This window comes from Aethalodelphis obliquidens, unplaced genomic scaffold, assembly GCF_003676395.1.
Source record: "Aethalodelphis obliquidens isolate GAN/ISIS:26980383/991018 unplaced genomic scaffold, ASM367639v1 scaffold11, whole genome shotgun sequence".
Lineage (NCBI taxonomy): Eukaryota > Metazoa > Chordata > Mammalia > Artiodactyla > Delphinidae > Aethalodelphis > Aethalodelphis obliquidens.
Genome location: NW_020837955.1, coordinates 8,323,983 through 8,343,776, shown reverse-complemented (window position 1 = coordinate 8,343,776; position 19,794 = coordinate 8,323,983). Strand labels below are relative to the sequence as shown.

Below are 19,794 nucleotides of genomic sequence, written 5' to 3'. Positions count from 1 at the left end.
CCCATTTAGCCTACTTGTCTGCCTCCCTCTTTCTTTTCATCTTTAATTTCATTCTTACCCACAAGGGACTATTTTTGTGTGACTTTTCACAATTAATAATCATTATAAAAAGAAACTATTAGGTTAAATCATATAAAAGTGGACAGTATTTTACCATTTCTGACCTACAGAATCAGCAAATTTATGTAGTTTAATTTAATACATGACATAGGAGACATTCACATACAGCAGTTCGCAGAGACATTTATCATTACCGAGAGCCTTCTAAATACAATAGCTCTTCCATTTGAGCTTCTGCCAGCTCTGCGGGAGCCACTGAGCAACACTTCTTGTGTAGCTGGTCCCCTATGAACACCATTTGATCAACTATGTGTATGATATTCTTTTTATAAACTCAATAAACATTTATTGCACACTTCATGTGGGCTAGGCACCGTTTTCAGCCTTGGGTACAAAGATTAGTGCATCACAGTGTCCTCACTTTTCAGAGCATGCAGTCTAGGAAGGGAGACAGGCATGGACATAATTACAGTGCAAAATAGCAAGTAACATAATAGATATAAATAACATGCTGAAAAGGCACTTACCCTGCCTGGCAGAGCAAGAAGACCTCTGAGCAGGTGACATTTGTGCTAGTTCTTAAAGGATAAGCAAATTACTTGGCAGGAAAGACAGGGAACAATACAACATCACTAAGCAGAAATGACTTGTTCAAAGTCACAGAAGCACAACAAAGGAGGATGTGCTTGAAGAACCTTAGTTTGAATGTAGATAGGACACATGGCAAAAGTGAGAGAAGCAGCAAGAGGGCAGGCTTGGATGGAGGTAAGACTGGGTTATGAAGGGCCTTCCGTGGGGGGCTGAGTTTGCAGTTTATTCTACAGGTGGAGAGGAGTCACAAGACACACATGGGTTTAAATCTCTTAGCTATAAAACTGCTTTTTCTGCTTTGAATTTGTATGTCCAGTCCAGTCATCACCTAAGTATATAGAACCATTACATTAGCGACCCACAGTATCAGCTGCTGCAGTCTGAGTTCTTTCTTACCCGCCCTGGCACACACGTGAGCCCAAGCATCCTGGATTTCCAAGGGGTTGTTTCAGTCCTGACATCTCTCTTAAACACAGTCATTGAGCTGTGGTTCCTCACTGTGGCTGGAAGCATAGCCAAAGGCTGCATTACTGTGAGAGATTGTGGCTTTGACAATTACGTGCTGCTCCACTGCAGGGCCCTCTACTTCACATGGGTGAAGGAGGCTGCCAACACACCCTTCATGTTTTCATATTTTCCTCACTGGGTAATTGTAAAATGGGCGAATCCACCTAAATGCAGCGAGATTGATTTCATCCCGACTGCAGACTGGCTAATCAGTGGCCCAGTTTTCCAGCCGTGTGATCTGGCATCTGGCACTTACCACTCATCAAATGAAATTACACAGCACCGATAAATGACCACCTCACCCCTAGGCAGAACCTTTTTCCTTAAGCTGCCTCCTGCTTAATACTTGTCTAATGTTTAACACCATGGTTTATCCATACAGGGATGTCAGCCGGAATGTATCAAAACTTTACTACAAATGGAGATTTATATATGTGTGTGTATAAACATAGACACACATATAGGTATATGTATATGAATATGTATGAATGATTTATCCCATTTATGTGAATTTTCCAGATGACTATTACACATTTTTGTTTTATTTTACTTAAATTAAGTCTTTATGGAAACATTTCTGAAGGGGTTGGAGGGGCGAGTTCAGGAGTTCTGCTTTGTTTGAATGTTTGTTCACCTCTGAGCTTTCCGTCCTCAGGAAAGTAACAGTCTTTCTGAGTCTCAGCTTTCTCAGCTATAAAATGAGAATAATAGCAACTACCTCATAGGTTGCTGTGTGAATTTAGTGGGGTGTGCGTGTAACGCATTTGCTATGCAGTGAACATTCGAGAAATGCCAACAATTAATACTTTATGCATATTAGAGTTGATTCTGGAATATTGGGGCCTTCATCATGAGCATTAATGATTGCAGGAAGACTAATAGCTAGTACCCTTGGGGACTATTAAGAGCCAGAAAGTTATTTGCCCTCCACTAAATGACCCCAGACTGCCAGGCTTTTTCCCAGCCCTGTCTGGTTTTCGAGTGTTTCTACAGCATCCCTTGCTTTCAGACTACGAATTGTCATGTTCTAAAATCGCTAATATATAGGAGCCCAGCAGTTTCCTTTCTCCCTTAGTGTTTCACCGACAAATCAAATCATCCAACTTGTTTAAATTCCATCTAAAGCAGGAGATTAAAAAGCTCCGATTGAACACCCAAGTCTGTGCTTCAGTGTCTGTACTATGTGCTATCTATTTTAGCCACTCAAAGGTCTTTTCTACCCATTTCAAGGCTATCGGCTATGGAAAGACAAATATTGCACAATCTCACTTACATGTGGAATCTAAAATAGTCAAATGCATAGAAGCGGAGAGTAGAATGGTGATCGCCAGGGACTGGTGGGAGGGGAAAATAAGGAGATGTTGGTCAAAGGGTACAAAGTTTCAGTTATATATGATGAATCAGTTCTAGCAATCTAATGTACAGCAACATGACTATAGTTAATTATACTGTACTGTACACTTGAAATTTGCTAAGAGAGCAGATCTTATCAATTACCTTGACTATGGTGATTATTTTGCGATGTATACATATAATACAACATCAAGTTTTACATCTTAAATATATACAATTTTTATTTGTCAATTATACTTCAGTAAAGCTGGGGGGGGAAGAAATTATGATTCAACATAATAAATTAAAACTATGACCTAATTTTCTTAAAAGATTATCTGCGGGCTTCCCTGGTGGCGCAGTGGTTGAGAATCTGCCTGCTAATGCAGGGGACACGGGTTCGAGCCCTGGTCTGGGAAGATCCCACATGCCGCGGAGCAACTGGGCCCGTGAGCCACAACTACTGAGCCTGCGCGTCTGGAGCCTGTGCTCCGCAACAGGAGAGGCCATGACAGTGAGAGGCCCGCACACCGCGATGAAGAGTGGCCCCCGCTCGCCACAACTAGAGAAAGCCGTTGTGCAGAAGCGAAGACCCAACACAGACAAAAATTAAATAAATTAAAAAATTAAAAAAAAAAAAAAGATTATCTGCTATGTCTATGATAGATGATATTGCTATCAAGTGACCTCCAGAAAAGTGAGGGGATACTTTTAACATTTTACATTTGTATCTGATACAGGTCTTTAAAGGTCCATATCTTAAGTGATTCAAGAAGGAAATAATTGTACCACTTCTTTTTTTTAAAGCAAAATATGGCATATAAATAAAAATATCTATGCAAAGTTTTTCTGGTTTTAAAAAATTATAAAAGCATATACTAACTCAGCCTATCAAAAACCTAAATCAGCTCCATAATCCAAATAGCATTTATGCATTTCTTGATTTTTTTGGTGTGATTTTTAAACAAGCAAATCCTCATGGGCCTTATTCTATTACTCTTCATGAAAACACTGTATAAGGGAGACCAGAACTGCCACGTTGTAGTCTATGTGTACGGCGCCCCCTGAAGTTGTGCGGGAAAGTAGTCCCAAGTGAGATTGCCTTTATAATAGCTTTGTGTAATTTGGTTTTTTAGGGAGTTTTTGGTGCTTCAGTAGCCAAACCACCAGTGTCCAAGATAAATACATTCATCTCCAGCTCATTCCACTTGCTGTGAATGCTTGTTAGCAACATACATGCCAATTTAGAGAATAATTTTTCCAGGAAATAACCTCTATACCTTTTTCATCATTTCAAATATTATAAACCTGGTTCTACAAAATAAAATAAGTCCCAGACTTCAGCTGATTCTCCCTACTGTTGGCGCATATATAGTAAATTCTAAATTCTTAATAGACTTTATTTATAAATTTTGTGTTTTTAAAATTTGAAACACAATATTCCTCTTATTTTGCCTCTCAGTTATGTCCCTTCCTCCTGTCAGCCCTCTCCCCCAACACACACACACACACACACACACACACACACACACACACACACACACTGTGACCTGCCCCACAGATTCCTAAACAGTACCCATAGACTGTGATGTTTACACATGCTTCTCCTTCTCTTTGGAAAGCCCTATACCTGTTTCCTCCCCTGGCAAACTTTTATGTGTCCATCAGAACTCACATGAAGTGACCAGTCATGCCCCTTTGAAGCTTTCTCTGTCCTCTGTCAGGTGTGCTGGCCTCCTCCCATGTGTTCTTATAGCACATCGCCTTTCACTCTGTCTTAGGCCTTAGACACTTATGTGCCAGCAGTCATGCTGAACTGGAAACTCCTTAAGGACACGACCCTTTAAATCTCTTTTGAAACCTTGTCTGGCACATAGCAGGTCCTCAATAATAGGTGAATGATTTCATGAATTTTGTTCTCCCTAATGAAAAGATTAACTGTACTTTCAACTAATTTAGCAGATCATGACCTATTAATTTTGAAGTTCAATACACTTCTGGTTATCTTATCAAATAACTGAAAAAGTAAACATTTAAAAATTTCAATGTAAACACTTGGGCGAGAACCATGCAATTCTTCAGCTCTTCCAGGGAGACCAGATATGGTTACATTTGCACAGAGGAGCAATTTATGGAACTAGTTGGAAATATTCTATGTTTTCAGGCTATCTTCTTTACCAAGATTGAAAGTCAGCACATAATTGACAATAAAAGGATATGGTGTTCTAATTAGTGGGAATAAAGGAAAAGAAGTCCTTGCCCTTGTGACTGATTGGTTTAGGAAAATGTTTCATTCATAGAGGAAGGAGGAGGTCCTCACTTTTTTTTTCCTCTCCATGGTGAAAAATTTCAAGCTGAATGACAATTAGCACTAATCTGGAACTTTATAAATTGTGATGTAGCCTTGCTAGTCAAACTGTGAGTGTGTGTTGTTTGCACTTAATCCTTAACTTAGCCACGGGGCCTTGGCTTAGTTTTCCATCGCTCGTTGTGAAACACCTTGATTTCTCCAGGTAGAGAAACGTTCCCCAGGTGGACACTGACGTGACAGCACAACAGAGCACAGAATGTCAATTTCAATTATTTTTTTTAACTTTTTCAGGTTACAAGTGCTGCTGCCGACTCTCCCGGTCAAATGACTCTTCATCGCAAACCTTTTCTTGTGTGCGGAGGGGATGGATTTACTCAGTCCAGCTTTGATGGCTGCATCACTTCTGCCTTATGTGTTCTGGAAGCTTTCAAGAATCATATTTAGTACCTGTATTCTTATTTTTTACATGTACTTTGGGGTTTTCACAATTTTCTGTCATTGATTATTTTGTTTTATATTTTGTTAAGAGAAATTACTGGAAAATTGTTCTTTACTGATTGTTATTTTTCATATGGAGTAAAAAATCAATTTTATAATTTCAATAGTTACAAGTCATGCTAGAATGAAATTCCTTGTACTTTATACTTTTCTCCACTTTTCTGAATTGCCATGTCTACTCCTTGTTGGAGGCAAAGTAGTGCTTAAGAAAAACAAATGACTCTCCCCCCACATTATGTCAAATCAAAGTAACAGTTCATGTTCAGAAACCTTTATTATTCTTTTGAAAATTTCAATCCCAAGTGAAGAATAATCATTATCAAGGCCTCATTATAAATCTTCAAGTATGTCCTTGATTCAGTATTTTTACAAATTGCCAAACTACAAGATTCCTCCAAACTGTGGATAACAGAGTGTAATTTTTGTTTCTCATTTCTCTTCCAAGTTATTAAATGATCCTGAATTGTAGGTCACATATGTCATCATCTCTAGGAACGCAGTTTGGAGGGCAACTTGACTGACAAAGAAATGCCTCTTCAAATTTTCAGAAAATAACCAGATTCAACTTGACTTTCCAAGTCACACAGTACTTTTTAACCTTAGGGAAAAAAAATCCAGTCTTAATAGGAAAGATAAAAATTAAAGAGAAACTGAGAGAAATTATATTGATCTTTACCTTTTGCTATCTCCTGTCGCTAGTGCTGTTACTTTTATGTCCTCTGCAGTATGTGCTGTGGCATTTAGACTCTGTCAAGTTTAATGAATTTAATACAAAAAAATTTACTGAACCAGAAAATAGATGCACTTAAAACAGTTCAATATTTGCCAACTTAGCGGTTCAGCATATCACCCACATGCTTCAGTGACAACCCCATGACTTGCTGGCCGGAGAGAAATTGATCCCCAGCCTTCCAAACAAGCTACCTGTTGCTAATTTGGAAAGTGAAATGCTGAGTTCCATTTTGCCATTTTGAAAGGAAATAAATTGTTGCAGCCCCTCAAACTGAGAAAAGTTCAACCAAAGACTCCTTAGCTTGGTAGTATTTAAAATCTCACACTTACGTGCCCACTATCATACATACACACACACAGGCACAGGCAGAATTTGTTTGTGTAACTACAGAGTGGGTTTTGTGATTCTATGAAATGTCATTATACACCTCCTATCAGCAATCAATTCATGGAAAACTGAAATGCCTACATGTGGTTAACATCACTTATTTTTGAAAGCATAGAAAGGAAAAGGGAAATTACTGTGATCTCTGGTATGATATGATAAAAATATTGAGATTTCTTTCATCATTTTGGCCTATATTTGATTAACATTTGTCTCTATTCTGGTTATACCCTTAAAATATGGTAAAACAGTACATTCAAATACATTAAGTAACTATTCTGTTTTTTTTTTTTTTTTTTTTTTTTTGGTCCGCGGGCCTCTCACTGCTGTGGCCTCTCCCGTTGTGGAGCACAGGCTCCAGACGCGCAGGCTCAGCAGTCATGGCTCAGGGGCCCAGCCGCTCCGCGGCATGTGGGATCTTTCCGGACCGGGGCACGAACCCACGTCCCCTGCATCGGCAGGCGGACTCTCAACCACTGTGCCACCAGGGAAGCCCACTATTCTGTTTTTAACTAATATAATTCTGGAGCGATTTGAGTGAAAGCATACTGAAGATTTAAAAGCAATGTTATATTCGTCTGATGAGTGTATATACTCCCAAGAAGAGAGAGAAAATGATTTATAAAGGTGGAGTGGGTTACCTACAGAAATTATTCTAAGCCATTACTGACGACTTTTAATATCTATTCATTCGAAGTATATTTCCCTAATAATTGTGCATCTGCTTAAAGAAGACTATGGCAATACGAGAATGCACTCAACCCTGCTTAGTATGTAGATCATTGTTACTTTGCTAATTTAATCATTTTGAAAATTCATTTTACATTTAGATCCATCTCTGATAGAAACAGACCAATTCCCTGATGCTCAAATAAGGAAAGAAAATGTTTCAAAAGTTTGTTTCTCTATTTTCATTTACCTCTTCCTCTTTAGAAATTGAAATGGATATGGGAATATCTTGTGCTAGAAGCCATCAAGCCTCAGATGGCCAGGATGCCCTAAATGACCCAGGGCAAAGGCAGCTAAGTCCCCTGAGAAATAGGGGTCAGCACCTTTTGGCAGAGTTACCAAGGTATATGTATGTCAGCTCCACAGGACCACACAGCACCACAGTACTGCCAAACAAGAACTTTTACTAAACCAGCCAAGGAAATCTGCTCTGTTTTGAAAGGAGCATATTCAAGTGAGAAACGGCTTGAGCAGTGGGATGATTTAATACTTGTTAGCTGATAAATATAGACTTTGCTGGAATAAAACTTTATGATGCAGGGTTGAAAAGCTTAATTACTAAACTGTCTATACACATCTTGCTCAGGCAGCAAGGGTGACAAATTATAGCAGTCAAATAGTATTTTTCACCTCTGGCATTTCTGAAGGGGAAAAGTATGCCTAAAAACATCGAGAAAGCAGTAATAATCCCAGACCAGATATTACTGAGGGAAACGAAGACACGTCATTGAGTCACCAAGTCTTCTGTGCAAAATGCCACCATCACCACCCCTCCGCCTACTTACTACCTTGTTAAGTAAAAAGAACAAGGTCAATTTTACATTTATCTGGCATTTTATACATATATATATATATATATATATATATATATATATATATTTCCATCCTCCTAACATCTTGTGAAATAAACAGAGCAGAGAATTCTTATTCACATTTGACAAATGAGGAAACTGAGGCACAGAGATTGGCCAACCAAGGTCACATCATCAAATGCAGGACAAGAACCCAGGCCTCCCATGACCCATTTCTATTTACATGGCACCATGCCGGTGCCAGATGAACATGATAATTAAAGCTGAACTGAAATATTAGTTGGAGGTGCAGTCAGCACCATGTGGCCCTCTTACTGATGTTTCATTTCAGAGAGCTAACACTAATCCTGATGTGATGTATACAGGAATCTAATATAGAATAAAGTCTCCGTAAGTACTAGCTAAGTGATTTACATTCCTGTCATTTTCATTTGCTGGTTTATTTCCTTCTTTGGGGGGCACTTGCTGTGAAAAATGGCTGTATCCTAACGACACTGAATTTCAACCCTGCAGTAGTTGGTTAACAAACAGGCTTCCTCTGCATTCAGCATTTCCTTCTGTATTCCTCTTTGTCTCTCTATTCCCTTTGTTTCATTCTCTCCTCTATTAGTTTCTACCATTTCTTTCTCCCCTCTTATTTTTCCCTCCCACTTCTTACCCTGTGTCCCTTCTCAGAAATCTGGAATATAAATGCGATCACATTATGACTCATAGCATTTGTACTTTTTTGCTTTAATATAATCTCTTTTCTCTAAAATTTAAAGCAGCCAATGCTGCATTTTATTCAAGTTGATAGGATAATCATTATTTTGATTTTTCAAAAGTAATGCAAGAATTCAAAACTATCTGTAGCTTTCAGGGATCTCAGTGCTAATAACCTAAAATATATATGCAAATCATGGTATCAGGCTCTGTGGTGGACACAATGGAATATAATTAGCCACCTCCACCTAAAGATGCTAGTTAGGGGAAGACAAGTCCCATAGAGTGGGAGGCATGGTAAAGGTACATGTTGGTGGAATCGCAGATAGTAAATAAGATGCTGTATCTCACGAAACTGGGAATCCTAAGAGAAAGAACCATGTTTCCTTGGAAGAGAGAGGGTCTCCAAACAGAAGCAGAGCTCCATCAAGAAAACACTTTCGACAGCATCCCTCCCCTCCACACCATAGCTGGGCAGACCTGGCTGACTCTAGGAATCCAAACTGGGTATCAGAGTGGTCAGGACAAGTGAGTACTTTCTGTGGAGAAGGCTCAGTGAAACACAGAATGTAGTCTCTGGGAAAAGGAAAAAGCCTTGGCAAACCTCAGACTAGCTAGTTCAGGACTGAGCTGCTAGAATCCAGTCTGGAATGTCCTTGTGTTTCAGCCAGGTAAGCCAGGGAGGGTTGAAATAGTATTGTGTCCTGTGTTTCCTTCTCAACAGACAGTAATTATAGTCCACTTAAGAGTTCACAGCAGAATCCATCAAACGAACCTGCTAAGGAGAAAGAATTTCTAAAGAGTGTGTTAATTGAAAAGGCACGCAGAATCATAGAATCCTGGAACGTCTAAATTTAGAGCAACTTGGAGACCATTTAGACCAGTTCTTAGCCATTTTGGATTTTGAACCTACTAGAGAAGCTATGGAAAGCTGTAAGATTTTCTCCAAACAACAGCAACAAAAATAACGATGCACATAGAGCCTGCTGGCTAGCTGCCTGTTTTTGTAAATAAAGTTTTATTGGAACGTAGCCTTGCCCACTTGTTTGTGTATCATCTGTGGCTGTTTTTGCACTACAACAGTAGCGAGGGGTGTTTGCAACAGAGACTGTATAGCCTACAAAGCCTAAAATAGTTCCTATCTTGTCTTTTAAGAAAAAATTTGCTGACTCCTGTTTTAGGGGGTTACAAACCCTCCAAAATCTATTTTTAAACACCCGGAGGTCTATGGACCTCAGATTAATAACATCTAAATCTCCATCCTATTGCTTTATGTAAATATAGGCATAACTTAGATCCACACATCCGGTCCATTGTTCCGTGATCCTCTGCCCCATTGTAAATCCTTTAAGAGGAGCAGTACCGCTTGGCACTTAAAAACACATCCCCTGGAGTTAAAGAGATCTGTATTGTAATCCAGACTTTTGCTCCTCATTGTGTGACCTTGCAGTTAAATAGCCTCACAGCCTCCTTCATCACTGAAAAATGAGTTAGTGGTAGCTGCCTCATAAGATTTTTCTGAGGCTTAAATATATATAAAACCTTAAGAGAGTACTGGACACATAGTAAGTGCTTAATAAATGATAGCAATGATGGTAGTGATGATGAAGGGGAAGAAGAAAAGGGAGGAAGAAAGTATAAGCAGATCCTCCTGGTGCCTCTGAGGCCCCTGCGAAGGCCAGTTTCCTCTGCATTTGCGTAGGACAAGTAGGAGAGTTGATGGTAAGGAGAGTTTGTCCATTGATTAAATGATGGTGAAACTCGGTAACAGCTCTAGGTTTCTTCAAAACCTTCATGAAACAGAACAGCAGGGGCTACCTGAACCCAGCTGTGGGCCACTTTCTTTTTCCTTTTTTTGGTAAGTAGACGCTTGGGGAAAAGGTGGTTTGCTCTAAAGTGGTCCTTGAAAAGAAACCAGGGCTAGGTCATTACCAGGAGTAGGGATGAAGTAAACTAGAAGCATTCTCTGCAGTGAACGGTGTCTTCTCCTTGGCAAGTGTGTGCGCTGAATGCAAAGAATTGCACGCTTGAATTGGATTCTGCTGAAGATTATTTACTTAAATCTCTGAAACGCTGTGAAAACTGGGAGTGAGTTAGTTCACATTCTTGACATGTTTGGCTAAGTATGCAGATTCGTTTCCCGTCCCTGGCCTTCATTTTAAAAAGCCCAACTCCTGGTAAGTTCTATGACATCCCGAACCTACCACTTTCTAGATGTGTCATCTTGGACCAGTTTCTTATGTCTCTGAGCCTCAGGAGCTTCATCTATAAAATGGGGATACTAATTTTACCTGCCCTGGGGTTATCCTGAGTGTTATGGAATATACTATGTAAAGTGCTTAGCACTGTGCTCTGCACATAGAAAATAACAAATGTGAGCTGTTATTATTACTATTATTGTTAGAGAAATATGACTTAGGAAAATCATTCCCTCTCATAACCATCACTGCACCTCTAGGTAGCTTTAAATCTCGCTAGGAAGCCAGTTCATTATAAACTCAGTGGGGACTGTAAGTTTGGCCTTAGTTAGAGTCATTTTTCCTCAGAAATTCTTACTGACCCTTGAGTGAATAAATGAATAAATGCTTTATGGTTTATTGTAATGCTCCTTAACATACCCTGCACAGGATCCTGGTTTTCCTCCGCCAATCTAGTCTCCCCACTCTTGTGATACCAATCACATGTGTATTGTACTAACTGGTTCAATATCTACTTGCCATCCACAGAAGCAGGGGGCCGGGCACATAGGAGGTACTCAGGAAACATCTGTTGATCCAATGAATGAATGCATTCAACTAATGAACACTTCTTATTTTAATTGCATCAAGTACCAAAGTAAAACATTGCTGATACAGAATTATCCCATAGAAGAAAAATGTACCAACCTTATCCTCAGTAGAGGAGATAATTACAACAGTACCTACATTCTCCCTGTTTGGTCTCTATTCAGTCAATAGGTGATCTCAGAAAGTCCCTACTTTACGCTGCCTCCCACTATTTGGGAAGTCCTTTTTGGAGGCAAGGAGAATATGGGAGAGCTGCTCTACCATTTGAAACTGCCTAATAAACACCTGTACTTCACTTATCATTTTGCCTCTTGTTTAAAGATTTCTGCCTATGAAGCCAAAAATTTGAGCAAAGAAATGCACCAGACTAAAGAAGCCTGATGAGTCTTTTGTGTTTTTTATGAAAAGCTGGAGTCATATATATTGAAATTTGTTAAAAACTAGACAATTGAATTACCTGGAGAGGGAGGTTAACTGAATTTCAATTTAAATCATTATTAACTAGAAATCCTTTCTTGCATCAACTTCTGCATTTCTGTCTTTCCTGAATGCTTGGTTCACTTCTTTTTTCTTTTTTTTTTAAGTGCCTCTGGTATACATGGCATATTAAAGTTGAATGAATCTTGCAAAGCCTTGGAATCAGGATTTCTTTAGAATGTAGTAAGCTCTATGGGGACAGAGTTTTTTGTCTTTTTTCCTTCACTTTGGAATCCTCAGTACCCAGAACAGTGCCTGTCACATATTGAATGAATAATCCAAGAACATTCAGACCATCAGCAATTAGGAAGCTGTGTTATATAATTAAAAGATGTAGCAAAAGAAATGAAAAACTAACAGCTTATGAAGTCTGACAAGAGACAAAAAAATGAAAACGAAAAAGCTTTCAAGTCTTACTTATTAATATGTAAGTTCCATAAAGACAAGAATCATGTCTAACTTGTCTAAAATATATGCCCCAAACCTAGCACAGAGTAGGTCACATAGTAGACACTGAATAAATTTTTTTGAATGGTTAAATGATTGAAAAAAGGAAAGCTTAAGTGAAAATGAGCACTACATTCTAAAAAATCCAAGAGAAAGAATCCTAGAAATATAATACTTAAGTGGGCCCTCTCTGTAGCTGGTGTGTTTGTGATGCACACATGTGCCAGAGTGGGGAGAGGAGGACATTGATGCTTTTCCCTGTGTAAACAGTCAGCATAGCTCCTGTGGCAGTATGTTCTGCATTCTGGTTTATCACCTCCCAACAACATGTTTTCAGGGTTTCTTGGCTCACATTTTTATTTTCTTGGTATTCTTTTTATTAGAATTGATTTAAAGGTGACAAGAGTTAGATCTAGTATAGGACCCACTTCTACAAGACAAGTCACCAACTTCAAACTCACACAGTATATTTTAACCATTCAAATAAACCATGTTTATTTACCCTTTGGAAAACAGTTAAACTATTTACTGCAAACCAAAAGATTGTCAAAAAATAAAGTGTCAATGATACAGAGGCCATTGTGGAGAAAACAAAAACTGGCACGTGTCACTTCATTGAGAAGAGTTTGTTATCTGGGGTGAACAGCACTCTGACAAATCAGCTCTATATTAAAGAGCTAAAAGAATGTGCCTATAACCAGGATATTTGTTCATTTAATAAACTATATTGATAGTAGCAATAATGAAAACCTTATAATTATTTCAATAGATGCTAAAAATTGTCATAAAATTAACATATATTACTGATAAAACCTATGGTAAACTCATAAAAGGAGGATGCTATCTTAGAGGGATAAAAACTATTTTAGGGCTTCCCTGGTGGCGCAGTGGTTGAGAGTCCGCCTGCCGATGCAGGGGACGCGGGTTCGTGACCCGGTCCGGAAAGATCCCACATGCCGCGGAGCGCCTGGGCCCGTGAGCCATGGCCGCTGAGCCTGCGCTCCCCAACGGGAGAGGCCACAGCAGTGAGAGGCCCGCGTACCGCAAAAAAAAAAAAAAAAAAAAAAAAAAACTTTTAAAACTATAACAGACATCACAATTAAGAACAAATTACTAGAATCATCTACATTAAATTGGGAAGACATCAAAGATCCTTGCATCGATGTTTTTGAAATTCCTAGGGAATGCATTAAGGCATGGAACATATTTAAGAGATGTGAACATTGGAAAAGAAAGGCAAAATGGTTACTAATTGTTGTCAATATGATTATATTCCTAGAAAACTCAGGTGAACTAACTTTTAGAATTAATAAGACACTTCTAGTCACTACTAGAGAGGCTGAATTATAAATACTCAAAGCTCAATAATTTTTCTGTATGCTATAATAATCGATGCAAATATATCTCTATATATTTTTATTAACAAACAACATAGAATACAAAGGAATATCTCCAGGAAGATATATACAGAATTTATACAAGCAAACATTTAAAAATTTTTAATGATATTTTTAAAAATTTGAATAAGTAGAAATATATACCATGTCCCTGAAGGGGAATACTGAATATTATGAATTTTTCCATTTTCCTCTAATTAATCTATAGATTAAACATAATCACAATGGGATTTTGTTAATATGAAAAAATAATTCTAAAGTTCGTCTGGAAAAAACTGACAGGTGAATGTAACTGATAAGTTTATGAGCAAGCAGGTCATAAGCATTGAACTTAGCTATTAAGACATATTGTAAAATTAGATAAATAAAACAATTCACTATTGATTCTAGAATTGACACAAATCAATGGAAATAATGGCTATAAAAGCACTTAGTGTGATAAAGGAAGCATTACAAAACTAATGAGAAAGGAAGAATTATTTAACAAATGATTTAGGGAAAATTGACTATTTGGTTAAAAAAGAAGAAAGAAAGAAAGAAAAAAGAAATCAAATGTGATACTATTCTTATACCATATATTACAATAATTTCTAGATGGATTAAAGAGGCAAATATAAACAAATATACATTTTCTCTTTAAAAAAGAAAGGAAAATTTAGGTAAATATTCAAAACCCCCAGAAAACAAAACTAAAAGTTTACAGACCAATTATAAAAAAACACTTGTAAATGGCTCATAGTAAAAGTATTAATATCCCTAATATAGAGAAAACTTATTAACAAATGTTAAAACCTTGGCTCAAATTTTTTAAGAATTAAAAAAATTTAAAATAGCTTTTAAAGTATTAAAAGCACTAAACTGAAAAGATATATGCAGCCCCATGTTCATTGCAGCATTATTCACAATCCAAGATATGGAAACAATCTAAGTGTCCATCAGTGAATGAATGGATAAAGAAATTGTTATATATATATATATATATATATTTGTCCATCTCCTATTGATGGACATTAACTTGCTTTAATTTTTTACTCTTGCAAACACTGTTATAATAAATGTCCTGCGCATGTCTCTTTGTACACTTGTGCAAGAGTTTTTATAAGGCATAATGTTAAAATGTATTAAAATTGTGAGTTCAAGGGAATCCGTTATATATTTTTTCTACTCTGTATGTTTTTAATAATTTGAAAATTAATAAAAAAGAAATATTGTGAAGAATACCTTAAAGCCAACTGATGAAATTTTCCCATAATTAAAATGGGTACATCCAGGTTGGGATGCGGTAAGAGACTGGGGAGCCTGCTTGGTAGCAGGTCCCCAAGGAGGTAGCAAGACCACTATGGCGCCAGAACCCAACGCATTTCAAGTCTATACATGTTCCCTGGAAGCAAAGAGCCATGAAGGGTGTAGACAAGGAGCTATCACAGGCAATTCTGGTGACCTTGATATTACTTGACAGTCCTCTAATTTCCTGGCACCAAGCACTGGTATGATTCTAGGAAGTAGGGAGACTCCCCCTCCAAATGACTGAGATTGAATTTCCCATCTAGCTGCTGGAAATCAGGGCAGGCTGTCATATTTTATTTGATTAAAGAGAAAAGAACTACAATGAGACACCACTTCCAAGCCATTAGATGGCTATTATCAAACAACACACAAACAAACTAAACTAAAAAAAACAAAAACAAACAAAAAAAACTCCAGAAAATAACAAGTGTTGGTGAGGATGTGGAGAAATTGAAACCTTTGTGTATTACTGGTGGGAATATAAAATGGTACAGCCACTGTGGGAAATGGCATGATGGCTCCCAAAACATTTAAAGAGAATTACCGTATGATCCAGCAATCTTACTTCTGGGTATATACCCAAAAGAAGTGAAAGCGGGGACTTGAATAGATATTTGTACACCCATATTCATAGCAGCATTACTCACAATTGCCAGAAGGTGGAAGCAACCCAAGTTGCTTCCATCAACAGATGAACGCATCAACAAAATGTAGTATATACACACAATGGAATATTACGTATCCTTAAAAAAGGAAGGAAATTCTGACACATGCTACAACATGGATGAACCTTGAAGATGTCATGCTAACTGAAATAAGCCAGTCACAGAAGGATAAATGCACAATTCCACTTATGTAGGTTTCCTAGAGTCAAATTCATAGAGACAGAAAGTAGTATGGTAGTTGTCAGGGGCTGGGGAGTTAGTGTCTAATAGGTACAGAGTATCGGTTAGGGAGGATGGGAAAATTCTGGAGATGGACGCTGATGATGCTTGCAGAATAACGTGAACTTACTTAATGCCACCGAACTGTACACTTTAAAATGGTAAATTTTACGTTGTGTATACTTTACCACAGTTTTAAAAAAGAGAAGAATAAATTGATATTTATTACATGTAAAAAAGAGGGTAGGAGGGTATTTACAAACCTACAAGAGAAGCATGAGGCCCCCTTTCTCCAGCAGAAAAATAGATTCAGTCTATTTCTTTACCCCTTAACATCCTATTTAACAGAAATGGCCAAAAAAATGGGAAAAATACACACACACACACACACACACACACACACACACACACACGAATATGCTCTGCCTGGTAAGTAATCTATATATATATATGTGTATATATGTATGTGTTTATATATATATATATATATAAATAGATAAAAATCATGTTCAGCCTCATGAGTAAACAAAGGAATGTAGGTTAGAAACCACAGCAAAATCCAAGTTTTAACCTATCAAACTGACATCTTTAAAAAATTACTAACTTCTAAAAAGAGATCAAAATTGTTCGAAGTTAAAATTTTCACAACCTCTGCATAGTAAGTTGGCAATATATGTCACATTTTTTAAGTATGTTTTTTGACTCAATATTTATACTTCTAGAAATCTAGTTTAAAGAAATAATCAAGGATGCAGACAATAATTTGTAATATGTTTATTTAAGCATTAGTTAGGATAGTGAAAAACTGGAAACAACCTACATAAACATTAATAGGAAATGGCTGAATAAATTCCAATAGATCAAAACAGTGGAATTTAATGCAGTCATTTGAAAATGTGCTCTCAAAGCATACTTTCCTGTCTGGAATAGTTCTATGATCTAATGTTAAGAGAGAAAACCCAAAATATGTAACGGTAGAACCACAATGTATTATGATCTTCATTCTACTAAAACATAAGGTGTGTGTAATGTGCGTTTATATATATAAATTATATATATCCACATATGAAGGCTATAGGAAAATATAAAAATCTTAACAAAGTTCTCAAGGTGGTGAGATTTTGAGTGACTTTTATACTTTTCCTGTATTTTTACAAGGAGCAGACAGGCTGCCTACTGACCTTGTTTTAAGGTACTTCAGAGGGCAGAACCAAGACCAGTAGCGTTAGAAAAGCAACTGAAGCTGATATGAGAAAGAAATTTCTAGGAAGCAGAACTTTCCCACGTGCAGCAGACCTCTGGGGGCTTCTCTCTGCCATCCTGAGAAACGTGATCACTAAGTAGAGTATTCTACCGTGGGGAGAAGTCACAGGAGCTGTGCTTCTCAGCTCTGGCTGAGCCATCACCAGCTGGGGGAAGGCAAGGGAGACGGGGCTTGAGGAGGTAGAATGCAGATTTCTGGGCCACACAACCCCCCACCTATCTGAATTGAAGCTCCAAGGCTGAGCTTTGGAAATCTGCATTTTCTTTAAATTTCTCCAGTGGTTTCAGAGGCGGCTAGATAATTTCTGCACTGGAGAATCCGCAGATTAGAAGATTTAAGGTTGCTTCCAGTGTGGGAACTCAAAGCAAGTCTGAGACTCAAAAGTCTGGAGATTGTCTGATTATTTACATTATAAAACCAAGGAGAGTAGTACAGATAAAAAGGGAAGTATGCTGGATGGGGCTGGGATGGAGAACGGAGTCACGTGAAGATCACCACTGCCCAGTGTTTAATAATTTCAGCACTTAACCTCCAGTCTAGGGGCCCCTCACGTTGTAACCTGAGTAAGAGAATGTTCTTCTTCTTAGAAAAATACATGCTGAAGTATTTAGTAGTAAAGGGGAATTTTTTGTCTACAACTAACTCTCACATGGTTCAGAAGAAAAAAAAAATTAGATAAGGTGATGAGAAAATGCAGATGTAGCTAAACTAGAAATTTAAGTAAAAGATAAATGGACATCTCTGTCCTATTTTTGAATCTTTTCAGTAAGCTTGAAATTTTATTAAAATAAACTGTTAACCCCCTGCCCCCCCCAAAAAAGATAATTAAAAGACAAAGCAAACACAATGGTAATCCCTAGGCCACTTCAATCTAAATCACTAGGCATGCTTTTGCATTCATTTGTTTATTCAACCAACATTGATCAAGGGCCTGATCTGTACTAGGCTCTGTATTCAAACCGCGGGATATATACCAGAGACCCAAACACTTCCCTGCCCTCACACTGGTCACGTTAGAGTTGGGTTAACATAAAATGCAGATTTGGAGGACCCAAGACTGAGTGCATTAGAATCTCTGGAGAAGGGCCCAGGGATCCATATTATATAAAATTTCCTGAGATGTTGCTTATGTACACTAATGCAGTGCTGCTTTCCAAAATATGGGCTTTGACCCATAGTGGTTTATAATAGCAATTTAGTGAGCCAAGATGTTTTTAAATTAAAAGAACAGAAAAAAGAAAAAGAGAAAAAAACAGAAAGAGAAAGTAAGAAGGCTGACACACAGTAAGAGGCACTATTATTTCATAAAACTTTTGCTCGCATGCCCTGGGTCACTAAGTAAACTGGAAAATGATATACAAAATATATCACTTCTCTTTTCCTCTCTAGCCCCTGAACCCAACAGTTCTCCCTTAATCCAAACCTGGGTGTGCTGAGATGCTGGGGCACATCCACCGCCTTGAGAAGCATCAGGCTGCTCTGGGCATTTGACTCACTGGCCATATTCCTGACGTAACGGCGCTTCCTTTTCCTTCTGCATAGAGCCCAGAGCCGCACTCTCCCACAGACGGCAATGTCTCCAGCATGTCACATCGCTTTCTTTGAAGGACCCAGCATAGCACAGCACACTGTCTGTCCTGGCACTCTGTGGCAGAATTAGAGCCACTGCAAGAAAGGAACTTCTGAGACCAAATGCTGCCACTTGCTGAGATACTTTTTGGGGGAACGAGAACACAGGGCATAACACAACCAATTTTCCAGGCCAAAGTGCTGGGTATCCAATTCAGGCCCCTTGTGTCTGGTTGAAATCCTATGCAGCCCATACTTTCTGACCCAGATGAGAGAGAACGGTTGTCTTAAACCAAAATGAAATAGGATGGGGTTAGCAAACCCATATGAAATGCGCTGAGGAGTCCTCTCAGGGACCTGAGAGCCTGCTGAACTGACCAGACCAGGGATGCTCCTGCGGTTGACTTGTGAGCTGGCCACGCAAGTTTTGGTTGTCACTAAGAAGAGAAATCCGAAGGCTAGTTCAGCATAAATGGCCCCCTGGCTGCACTGAGGGCAGTCATAGGTGAGTCATCAGCAGTGTGGAGGCCTGAGAGATGCTGTTTTCATCTCCGTCTCATGGCGAGAGGAGTATCTCTTCAGGAACTGAAAAATGGAATTACTCAAACTAAAAACTGCTGACCTCACCAGGACGATTCCTTTCCTGACCCGAGTCTGGGAATTGCCGTTGGTAAACCCCCCAAAATGAATTTGCTCATCAGAAAAGGGCAGAATGAGATACTCTCAGATACACTTGGTGACATGTTCACGGCCTTAGAAGCCAACCCTTCCCCACCTCAAACCAAAGCACTGAAATTCTTGATTCTGTGCAGTTGTGGTAGAAATGCCCTCTATCAAAAGCAGGCTCCAGTACCACAAGCCAAAGATAAATAACAGAGGAAATCATGGAGACCATGACCTCTTGGTGACCCCTTGGAGCTAAATCTTTGCTAGACCTCAGAATATGAAAAAGGCCACCAGCCTGCCAGCCACAGTTTATGTATGAACAGCCTGGAAGCCATCTCCGCCTGCAGAAGACCAGCTC

At 38.5% G+C, this 19,794-nt stretch overlaps 1 protein-coding gene and 1 long non-coding RNA gene across 2 annotated transcripts in view; one reads left to right on the top strand and one right to left on the bottom strand.

The window, feature by feature from the left end:
* RNLS (renalase, FAD dependent amine oxidase) overlaps nt 1-6,599 on the top strand; it is a 266,973-nt gene extending 260,374 nt beyond the window's left edge. Inside the window, exon 7 of the mRNA XM_027111938.1 lies at nt 5,093-6,599. Coding sequence (XP_026967739.1) covers nt 5,093-5,245 — 153 coding nt within the window. The 3' untranslated portion in view covers nt 5,246-6,599. The remainder of the gene's footprint in view (nt 1-5,092) is intronic.
* LOC113623164 (uncharacterized) overlaps nt 1-19,794 on the bottom strand; it is a 205,338-nt gene that overhangs the window by 7,873 nt on the left and 177,671 nt on the right. The window lies entirely within an intron of this gene.